The 11,889-nt window shown below is 36.6% G+C and overlaps 1 protein-coding gene across 1 annotated transcript; it reads left to right on the top strand.

Moving 5' to 3' along the window:
* The first annotated feature begins 3,639 nt into the window (after nt 1-3,639).
* LOC143242374 (uncharacterized) lies at nt 3,640-9,764 on the top strand. The gene is made up of 3 exons (XM_076485730.1): nt 3,640-3,657; nt 4,182-4,347; nt 9,373-9,764. Exons 1-3 carry the CDS (start codon nt 3,640-3,642, stop codon nt 9,762-9,764), a joined length of 576 nt encoding a protein of 191 aa, XP_076341845.1.
* Nucleotides 9,765-11,889: the final 2,125 nt, after the last annotated feature.

Below are 11,889 nucleotides of genomic sequence, written 5' to 3'. Positions count from 1 at the left end.
TCGTCTTTGTTTCCTAAGTAAACCAAGCTGTAACAACTCGTCTTTTTGTTTCCTAAAGTAAACCAAGCCGTAACAACTAACCAAGCTGTAACATCTCGTCTTTTGTTTCCTAAGTAAACCAAGCTGTAACAACTCGTCTTTTGTTTCCTAAGTAAACCAAGCTGTAACAACTAACCAAGCTGTAACATCTCGTCTTTTGTTTCCTAAGTAAACCAAGCTGTAACAACTCGTCTTTTGTTTCCTAAGTAAACCAAGCTGTAACAACTAACAAAGCTGTAACATCTCGTCTTTTGTTTCCTAAGTAAACCAAGCTGTAACATCTCGTCTTTTGTTTCCTAAGTAAACCAAGCTGTAACAACTCGTCTTTTGTTTCCTAAAGTAAACCAAGTTGTAACAACTCGTCTTTTGTTTCCTAAAGTAAACCAAGCTGTAATATCTCGTCTTTTGTTTCCTAAAGTAAAACCAACTGTAACAACTCGTCTTTTGTTTCCTAAAGTAAACCAAGCCGTAACAACTAACCAAGCTGTAACATCTCGTCTTTTGTTTCCTAAGTAAACCAAGCTGTAACAACTAACCAAGTTGTAACAACTCGTCTTTTGTTTCCTAAAGTAAACCAAGCTGTAACAACTAACCAAGCTGTAACATCTCATCTTTTGTTTCCTAAGTAAACCAAGCTGTAACATATCTGTCTTTGTTTCCTAAAGTAAACCAAGCTGTAACAACTAACCAAGCTGTAACAACTCGTATTTTGTTTCCTAAGTAAACCAAGCTGTAACAACTCGTCTTTGTTTCCTAAAGTAAACCAAACTGTAACAACTCGTCTTCTGTTTCCTAAAGTAAACCAAACTGTAACAACTCGTCTTTTGTTTCCTAAGTAAACCAAGCTGTAACAACTCGTCTTTTGTTTCCTAAAGTAAACCAAGTTGTAACAACTAGTCTTTGTTTCCTAAAGTAAACCAAGCTGTAATATCTCGTATTTTGTTTCCTAAAGTAAACCAAGCTGTAACAACTCGTCTTTTGTTTCCTAAAGTAAACCAAGCCGTAACAACTAACCGCTGTAACATCTCGTCTTTTGTTTCCTAAGTAAACCAAGCTGTAACAACTAACCAAGTTGTAACAACTCGTCTTTTGTTTCCTAAAGTAAACCAAGCTGTAACAACTAACCAAGCTGTAACAACTCGTCTTTTGTTTCCTAAAGTAAACCAAGCTGTAACAACTAACCAAGCTGTAACATCTCGTCTTTTGTTTCCTAAGTAAACCAAGCTGTAACAACTAACCAAGCTGTAACAACTCGTCTTTTGTTTCCTAAAGTAAACCAAGCTGTAACAACTAACCAAACTGTAACAACTCGTCTTTTGTTTCCTAAAGTAAACCAAACTGTAACAACTAACCAAACTGTAACAACTCGTCTTTTGTTTCCTAAAGTAAACCAAGCTGTAACATCTCGTCTTTGTTTCCTAAAGTAAACCAAACTGTAACAACTCGTCTTTTGTTTCCTAAGTAAACCAAGCTGTAACAACTCGTCTTTTGTTTCCTAAAGTAAACCAAGCTGTAATATCTCGTATTTTGTTTCCTAAAGTAAACCAAGCTGTAACAACTCGTCTTTTGTTTCCTAAAGTAAACCAAGCTGTAACAACTCGTCTTTTGTTTCCTAAAGTAAACCAAGTTGTAATATCTCGTCTTTTGTTTCCTAAAGTAAACCAAGCTGTAACAACTCGTCTTTTGTTTCCTAAAGTAAACCAAGCCGTAACAACTAACCAAGCTGTAACATCTCGTCTTTTGTTTCCTATAAACCAAGCTGTAACAACTAACAAAGCTGTAACATCTCGTCTTTTGTTTCCTAAGTAAACCAAGCTGTAACAACTAACCAAGTTGTAACAACTCGTCTTTTGTTTCCTAAAGTAAACCAAGCTGTAACAACTAACCAAGCTGTAACATCTCGTCTTTTGTTTCCTAAGTAAACCAAGCTGTAACAACCAACCAAGCTGTAACATCTCGTCTTTTGTTTCCTAAGTAAACCAAGCTGTAACAACTAACCAAGCTGTAACAACTCGTCTTTTGTTTCCTAAAGTAAACCAAGTTGTAACAACTAACCAAGCTGTAACAACTCATATTTTGTTTCCTAAAGTAAACCAAGGTAACAACTCGTATTTTGTTTCCTAAAGTAAACCAAGCTGTAACAACTCGTCTTTTGTTTCCTAAAGTAAACCAAAGCTGTAACAACTCGTGTTTTGTTTCCTAAAGTAAACCAAGCTGTAACATCTCGTCTTTTGTTTCCTAAGTAAACCAAGCTGTAACAACTCGTCTTTTGTTTCCTAAGTAAAACCAAGCTGTAACAACCAACCAAGCTGTAACATCTCGTCTTTTGTTTCCTAAAGTAAACCAAGCTGTAACAACTCGTCTTTTGTTTCCTAAAGTAAACCAAACTGTAACAACTCGTCTTTTGTTTCCTAAAGTAAACCAAACTGTAACAACTCGTCTTTTGTTTCCTAAAGTAAACCAAGCTGTAACAACTAACCAAGCTGTAACATCTCGTCTTTTGTTTCCTAAGTAAACCAAGCTGTAACAACTAACCACTGTAACAACTCGTCTTTTGTTTCCTAAAGTAAACCAAGCTGTAACAACTAACCAAGCTGTAACAACTCGTCATTTTGTTTCCTAAAGTAAACCAAACTGTAACAACTCGTATTTTGTTTCCTAAAGTAAACCAAGCTGTAACAACTCGTATTTTGTTTCCTAAAGTAAACCAAGCTGTAACAACTCGTCTTTGTTTCCTAAAGTAAACCAAGCTGTAACAACTCGTCTTTTGTTTCCTAAAGTAAACCAAACTGTAACAACTCGTATTTTGTTTCCTAAGTAAACCAAACTGTAACAACTCGTCTTTTGTTTCCTAAAGTAAACCAAGCTGTAACAACTCGTATTTTGTTTCCTAAGTAAACCAAGCTGTAACAACTCGTATTTTGTTTCCTAAGTAAACCAAACTGTAACAACTCGTCTTTTGTTTCCTAAGTAAACCAAGCTGTAACAACTCGTCTTTTGTTTCCTAAAGTAAATCAAGTTGTAACAACTAGTCTTTTGTTTCCTAAAGTAAACCAAGCTGTAATAACTCGTATTTTGTTTCCTAAAGTAAACCAAGCCGTAACAACTCAACAAGCTGTAACATATCGTTTTTTGTTTCTAAAGTAAACCACGCCGTAAGAACTCGTCTTTTGTTTCCTAAGTAAACCAAGCCGTTACGAAACAAAAAGACGAGTTGAGTTATTACAGCTTGGTTTATTTAGGAAACAAAAGACGAGTTGTTACGGCTTGGTTTACTTTAGAAACCAAAAACAAGATGTTACAGCTTGCTGAGTTATTACAACTTGATTTACTTTAGGAAACAAAAGACGAGTTGTTACGGTTCGGTTTACTTCAGGAAATAAAATACCGGCTTCTGTGACAAGGATAGTAAAAAAACAAAAAGTAAATAATCCCAACTCAGTTTATTTAGTTAAAAAATAAGTATCTTTGCTGTGTTACCTTTAGAATAATCCAGCTATCTCAATTTTGTTGCTATGGCAACCAAAAAGAAGTCGTGATGCATACTATAAATGTGTAGAGAAATTGAACTTGGTTACAAGCAGGAAGGGTCGACCAAACATGATCATTGTAGAGCAGGTAGCGTTTGGTTGTATCGCTTCTGTCAGATTATGTGATTGGAAAATGAAAGTCCGCGCTATAGAACATGAATAATTTATAGAAGTTAACGATTTTCCATGACATAAATGTAAATTACCTGTCTCACGCCTGGTAAATCTTAGAAAGTAAAGTTTAGCATTACTGAACCACACACACAAACATATTCTTGTGTAAACTTCAACAGCGGACAGTGTTTGTGATTTCTCTTCGTTAACCCTAATTTTCCTAACTTCGTTGTACATCAAACTGCTCGTGGATCGGTTGTTCTCATGCCACACGAATAAAAGAAAAGATAAATACCGTGATTATGGTAATTACCACTGGGATCAGCGATCTGTTATACGTAGAAAATGTGGGATTTCGTGCATTTTTTGTTCCCTAACGTTTTATTTACACTGACTGTTGGAACAAGGCAGAAGTGAGCGACATATAATAAGTCGGTAAGATGAAAGCTGATGCACAGAACTTAACAAAACCAAAATGCTTTTTTTTTCCTTTCTTAGAGCGACCAAGAAATGCAGGCCATGATCAGAAGAGCCCAGAATGCTGAGGGCAAAACTAAAATATTTAGGACTCGTTCACTTCAGCTTCCAAGTAAGCCCAGTGTCCAGAAATCACCATCTTTGTTATCGACTGCAGGGAATCTTTGGGTGGATAAGCCAGAGAAAGGTGATTGTGGTTTTAATTTTTTTTTATCATCAAGTTCGGAACTTGAATACTAATGTGAACTCAGGACGCTTCCTGACCTGAAAGTTCGTGACCTTTACTGATAGGTCCCTCTTCCCATACAAATAATCCACCTTCCCGAGAGAATTTCATTAGAGACAACTGTGTGTTTGTAAAGTGTTCGGGATAAACTGGAGCGAGTCTGTTATGGCTTGAAAATATGAGTTTTCATTTTTTTATGCACAAAAATATAAGCCCGTAGACATACCATCGTGCCACTAGGGGCGCTTTAAGTCTCCTGCAACATTGAAATGCAAAGCTGTTTAAGTCTATAGATTGGAACTAGTATATTAATATCTTATAGTGTTATTCATGTCACATGAATACTTCGTGTGTCTTTTGACTTCATAGAACAGATTACAGCAGTATTAATGTTGAGGATACTAACAGTTAGTTATATGTATAATTACATTCATTTCCTTTAGTAAACTTAAATTGTCAAGTTTTTCTGTCGTGCTTCCCGTATTTTATTTTATGAACGTTTTTATCTCGCATTTAAGTTCGTAGAACTTTTAAAAGTACCACATAAACGTGATAAATTTAATTTTTGTATATGCCTTTATAAAAACAACAAGAATAACAAATAACAAAGGGTTATTATTTATGCTGAAGCGCCCTCTACTGATTACTTTTATTTATAGTAAATACAATTTCATCAAGCGAGCGTTATAATTACCTTTGGGTACTTTGATATCCGTTTTGTCTTTGAAAGCGTTTAGTACAAACAGTTTTTTAAGGATATAAACCCTTGACTAAAAAAACAGATGGGCCAGGGTCAACATGTTGTACTCGGCATATGAAGGCTGTATTCTGATGGTCACCATGTTGAAATATGAATATGAAGACCGTAATCAGATAGTTAACATGTTGTATTATGTATGTGAGGATTCATGGTTCTTATAGGAGTGACAGTCAGATTCCACTGTTCCTTTGGAGTCGTTCAGGAGTTAGAATTGTTTACTGTTGACTGTTTTCCTTCGCTCTAGTTTATCAGTTCAGAACTAGCGACGTCTAATGGAGACATATTTTGAATAGATTCAAATTCGGAACAAACAAATGAAAGAAAAACAGGTATCGAACGTTATCTAAGGTATGTATCATGTAAGAAATAGAAATTTCGCGGGACTTGTTCACGTTTGAATGGTAATTTATGTGTTGTCCCTCGTGAACTGCGTTTTCACCAACAGCTATTTAAATATGACTCATAACAGTCTGATCTCAAAATTCTTCCGCACAAAAAATGAGAACAACAAAACAAAAAACAGGAATGTTCTATTCTGTCAGATAATATTTGATAGATAATGTATCAAGGATTCACGATAAACTATTATACTTTAGTTTCCATTTTCTTCGTGTTATTTGTTAACGAGAATAAATGCTAACTCTAATCACGTTAACAAATAATACAACGAAAACATACACTAAATATTTACCATGAATTTATCTATTTCTGATTTATATTATTTTTTTCACGAGTCCACAGATAAAAACAAAAAAATGTCTGTGAATATTATATTTAATACTGGCAGGGGCGTAGATTTTTTACGCCCGATGGGGGGATGATTTTTACAACCACTTATGTGGACTGTTCAATTTGCAAATTGGTAATTTCTGATTACGTGAACCTGAAAGCTGTAAACATACAATCACAGAGTAATTTTGTTGCCACAATACTTACATGTATGCTTAGGCCTACTGACTGATACGATCTATCGCTTAGATCGAAAAGCTTAGAAGCACGCCTATATTAAAGATGTACATTTCAGCTACTGAAAAAGCCTACATCTAGGCCTAATTATGTAATTCGATTGGTAAGAACACGAGAATCACAAGAACAAACACACCATTTGTAGGCCTGTGATGCAATAAAACAATTCAACAGACCAAACTGTAGGGGGGATGATTGTATGCACCATACCCCCCACCTAAAATGAAGGGGAGGATGTATCCCCCTTCCCCCCAGGATCTACGCCCATGAATACTGGGCAAATCTACTAAAGAAAACTTCTCCGCAGGTCATAGAACTATTTTTACGTTGGTTCTTGAAAGAGAAGGAGATATTTTATCAGTTTTTTTAACCACTATTGACCAAGTTTCTCTTGAAAGCCACCCAAACTTCGCAGAAATGTGGAAGCTATATAAATACTGCTATACTAATAGCAAACGCTTTATGTTATTAGAGTAAATAAGGCGTATGTTTATAACACTGTTTCCAGCAGCCTTATTATTATTGATTATATTTTTATGTACAGAAAACATGGCTACGAATATTTTACTGATACCTGGATAGTAGTGCCCTCTATGAGATCTTCAGGTTCCCCCATTGAAAAAAAATAAATCCGGTGTTTAATTAATGTGTATTAACTGAAAAATAAATTGTGCAATATTACAGATTATTAACTGGAAAATGTAACGCTGTGGGTTCGGTATAGCCAGCTAGTTAGGGCGCTCGAGTCGTTATCTGAGGGTCGCGGGCTTGTATCCCTGTTACACCAAACATGCTTGCTCTTTAAGGGGTGGGGGCGTTATAACGAGACTGTCAATCCCACTATTCGTTGGTAAAAGAGTAGCCCAAGAGTTGGCGGTGGGTGGTCATGACTAGATGCCTTCCCTCTAATCTTACATGGCTATATTAGGGACAACTAGCACAGATAGCCCTCGTGTAGCTTTGCACGAAAATCGAAACAAACAAACCTTCACGTTGAGGATTCGAGTTCACTGTTATGTTTTCTGTGACTTTTTCAGTGAGATTTCTAGTATTAGGTGATTACCATGGTAGAATTCTCTGCTCTTGTGACAGGTGATTTATTCTATTTCACTTGTTAAAGACAAAACCAACTGGTTCAGTAAATATTGGTTAGGTGAGAGAAGAAACCGAGGCAACAACAAACTAATGGAAAACGTGTAACATTCAACTGCATGTATGTAGGTTAACGTTTATTGTCCATAAATGGACGTAAACAACTTTAAGAAACATGATAATTAGAAACTGTTAATATATAAAAGGAGATTAGAGAACACAAGAAACTAAAGTTATAAGTTGAATCAAACTGGAAATATTGTATTTTAAGCCTATAAACGTAAACAAACTACACTATTTATTCCCACACTAGTTTGTTACAGTCTCAAGCTGTAGGCTTTGAAAATATAAATTTTGGTTCGAATTTCGTGCAAAGCTACACGAATGCTATCTGTGCTAGTCGTCTCTGATTTAGCAGTGTAAGACCAGAGCGAAGGCAGCTAGTCATCACCACCCACCGCCATCTCTTGGGCTACTCTTTTGCAAACGAATAGTATGATTCGTCGTCATAATATAACGCCTCTGCGGCTAAAAGGGTGAGCACGTTTGGTGTGACGGAGATTCGTACCCGCGACTCTCGGATTGCGAGTCGAGCGCCCGAACCATCTAACAACAATTGGAAAAACTAGTAGGTTTGTTGAAAGCTAGAAATGACAATGAAGTTTGAGTTAAGGTTGTGTTTTCTCAGAGCAAAGCCACATCGCGCTATCTGCTGAGCCCACCGAGGGTATCGAACCCCTGATTTTAGCGCTGTAAATCCGGAGACATACCGCTGTACTAGCGCGAGGCTTGAGTTAAGGACTTCTGTTTCCGTAGTAACCAAAACTGTTTTTGCGATACTCTTGATTGAAGCTCTACTCAAGTGTGAATGAATAGAACCAGAACGCAACTCACACACGTATGTATTTATACATATTCGTTTTGTATTTTTAATTTCGCGCTTGGCTACTCGAGGGCTATCTGCGCTAGCCGTCCCTACTTTAGCAGTGTAAGGCTAGAGGGAAAGCAGCTAGTCATCATCACCCACCGCCGACTCTTGGGCTACTATTTTACCAACGAAGAGTGGGATTGACCATCCCATTATAACCCCCCAACGGCTGAAAAGGGGAGCACGATTGGTACGACGGGGATTCGAACCCGCGATTCTCAGATTACTAGTCGAACGCTTTAACCCACCTGGCCATGCCAGACCCCGTGGAACTGTTTATAAAACTATGTAGGAATTTATAAAATAATTTTAAGAAATCAGAAGTGGGTAAATCGCACCGATTAAACAAAATTTAAAACATAAAGTGAAAAAATAAAAACCAAAGCTCTTCGGGTTTTATGTTTGACTTGAACAAGAATTGATCATGAATATTTTTTGTTTTTTAATCAGTTACAAATTATTTTTCGTCGAACACTTTAAAACAACTACTATTATGCTTACTTCACTAATGCTCCCCGGTGGCACAGCAGCATGTCTACAGTAATCCTTGATGACGAGAAACCCACTTGAAATAAAATATTAGCATATACTAATTAATAACCTAACATCCACCTGCAACTCCCTCTACAATCCCGTACCTGTTTATACTCGTACTTAAGACACATTTCCGTCAACTGTCACATTCAAATTCTTTCTTTGTTAACCTGAAAATGACCTAGAAAGATCGAAACGCTGTTCTTTCCTTATTAATAAAAGTGTTAATACCCATAACAGCCGTTCTGAGATACAGTATGCATACAGCCTTACAATGCTAGACACCGGGTTTCGTTGTGGGAAGAGCACAGATAGCTCATTGTGTTGTTTTCGCTTACTTTCAAACAACTACCACGTATATATTCTTTACCCAACCCACAAGAATCTCTCTGTGTCACAAAGGTCGGTATGTACTTTTAGGGCACGGGAAAGTAACATAAGGGGTTCCCAACCCACAAGAATCTCTGTGTCACGAAGGTTGGTATGCACTTTATGGCACGGGAAGTAACATAAGGGGTTCGAAATTTGGATATGATCCCTTATATTCCGGGGCCCCTCCTATTTTTCCCGTGAGTTGAACTAATCGGAGCATCAATTAGTATCATATGAAACATCTTAATATGGACTAACCTGAACTAACTGTATGATGATCTGTGAAAACTATAAAGATAGAGGTCGCTGATTGTGATTCTCTGCTTTGTTTCAGATTCGTTTCTGAGACTTACTCCTCTGGTCCAAAGCTCAGACCACTCAGAGGAAGACGAGCAAGTTAACGAAATATCCTGCGATGAAATTGCAGGTGTAGCAGGAACCAGTAGCAAGGAAAACACAAATAAAGAACAGCTAGAAGAAGAAGTCCGTAGCGTTATCGACTTAGACCGAAACAACAACGACAGCAGACGAGGATCTCTCGAAAGGTACACGAAGAACAGCGATGAATTTCGCAACGATTCCGACGGTAACAATTCTGCCAAGGATAGTGATTCCAGTGCACAGACCTCTGGCTCAGAAACTATAGATAAGTATCAGAAAAACTGCGTTTCGAATTCCGAACAGTTCATCTTCTCTGCTGATAGAGTGACAGTTCTGAAAAAATAAATTCTGGTTCTCACAAAACAGGAGAATTAAACGAGATTTCGATCGAACAGGGTGAGTTACGTTTCATTATTACAAGATATTAAAATGTTACATTGTATCGTTTAAAGTATGCATTCAGTTGCACGTTATTTCCGTGTACTTAAGTAATAATTGATTCGATTGCTTTTGCTGCTAAGCGCAAAGCTGGAGAAGATGTTTGTTTGTTTTAATTATAAAATCTGTGATAAATCATTTTCCGTTTCCTTCACACGTAAACCCAAGCTTTATTCTTTGGTTTGCGTGTTTGTTTGTTTTTTTCATTTCGGGCAAAGCTACTGAGGACTATTTGCTCTAGCCGTCCCTAATTTAGCAGTGTAAGACTAGAGGAAAGGCAGCGAGCCATCAACACCCACCGCCAACTCTTGGGCTACTCTTTTACCAACGAATAGTGGGATTGACCGTCACATTATATCGCCTCCACGGCTGAAAGGGCGAGCATGTTTGATGTGACGGAGATTCTGAATCCGCGACATTAGGATTATGAGTCGAGTGCCTTAACCCACCTGGCCATTCCGGGTCATGCTAAAAATTAACTATCAGTGATGTGCCCACTGCGGGATCGAACACCGGACTTAAGCGTGATAAACAACATACCACTGTACAGATTTATTATAATTTGTCATTTCTACTCCTTAATGTGAGTTAATTTAAATGGTAATGTAGATGAAAAACATTAATTACTAGCTACTTCATGTTACATCATAACCAAATAACCAGATAATAATTCCAACGCTACTACATGATTGTCTGCAGCGTCTATTTTGTTGGCTAGATATAGTTAGGCTGTTCCAAGGATTAGAACAAATATTTTTGTTGTCTGGTTGCAGTTTTGTTGATACATTATCAGCTACAAATGTATCTGCGGTTGTGTTATCTAACTACACTTATAGTGATATGTAATTTACTGTAAATGTATCTTTGGTTACATTATTCAACAGGTATGTGTTACATACTAACCAAACCATGATTTACTACAAATGTATTTTTGGTTGCATTATTCAACTGGTATGTGTTACCTAGTTACCAATCCATGATTTACCACAAATGTATCTTTGGTTACATTATTCAACAGGTATGTGTTACCTAGTTACCAATCCATGATTTACTGTAAATGTATCTTTGGTTACATTATTCAACAGGTATGTGTTACCTAGTTACCAATCCATGAGTTACTACAAATGTATCTTTGGTTACATTATTCAACAGGTATGTGTTACCTAGTTACCAATCCATGATTTACTACAAATGTATCTTTGGTTGCATTATTCAACTGGTATGTGTTACCTAGTTACCAATCCATGATTTACTACAAGTGTATCTTTGGTTACATTATTCAACAGGTATGTGTTACCTAGTTACCAATCCAGGATTTACTACAAATGTATCTTTGGTTACATTATTCAACAGGTATGTGTTACCTAGTTACCAATCCATGAGTTACTACAAATGTATCTTTGGTTACATTATTCAACAGGTATGTGTTAACTAGTTACCAATCCATGATTTACCACAAATGTATCTTTGGTTACATTATTCAACAGGTATGTGTTACCTTGTTACCAATCCATGATTTACTGTAAATGTATCTTTGGTTACATTATTCAACAGGTATGTGTTACCTAGTTACCAATCCATGAGTTACTACAAATGTATCTTTAGTTACATTATTCAATAGGTATGTGTTACCTAGTTACCAATCCAGGATTTACTACAAATGTATCTTTGGTTACATTATTCAACAGGTATGTGTTACCTAGTAACCAATCCATGAGTTACTACAAATGTATCTTTGGTTACATTATTCAACAGGTACATGTTAACTAGTTACCAATCCATGATTTACCACAAATGTATCTTTGGTTACATTATTCAACAGGTATGTGTTACCTAGTTACCAATCCATGATTTACTGTAAATGTATCTTTGGTTACATTATTCAACAGGTATGTGTTACCTAGTTACCAATCCATGAGTTACTACAAATGTATCTTTGGTTACATAATTCAACAGGTACATGTTAACTAGTTACCAATCCATGATTTACCACAAATGTATCTTTGGTTGCATTATTCAACAGGTATGTGTT

The sequence above is a fragment of the Tachypleus tridentatus genome, unplaced genomic scaffold, assembly GCF_004210375.1.
Source record: "Tachypleus tridentatus isolate NWPU-2018 unplaced genomic scaffold, ASM421037v1 Hic_cluster_2, whole genome shotgun sequence".
Lineage (NCBI taxonomy): Eukaryota > Metazoa > Arthropoda > Merostomata > Xiphosura > Limulidae > Tachypleus > Tachypleus tridentatus.
Note: the sequence above shows the minus strand (reverse complement) of the source record. Positions and strands in the feature narration are given on the sequence as shown.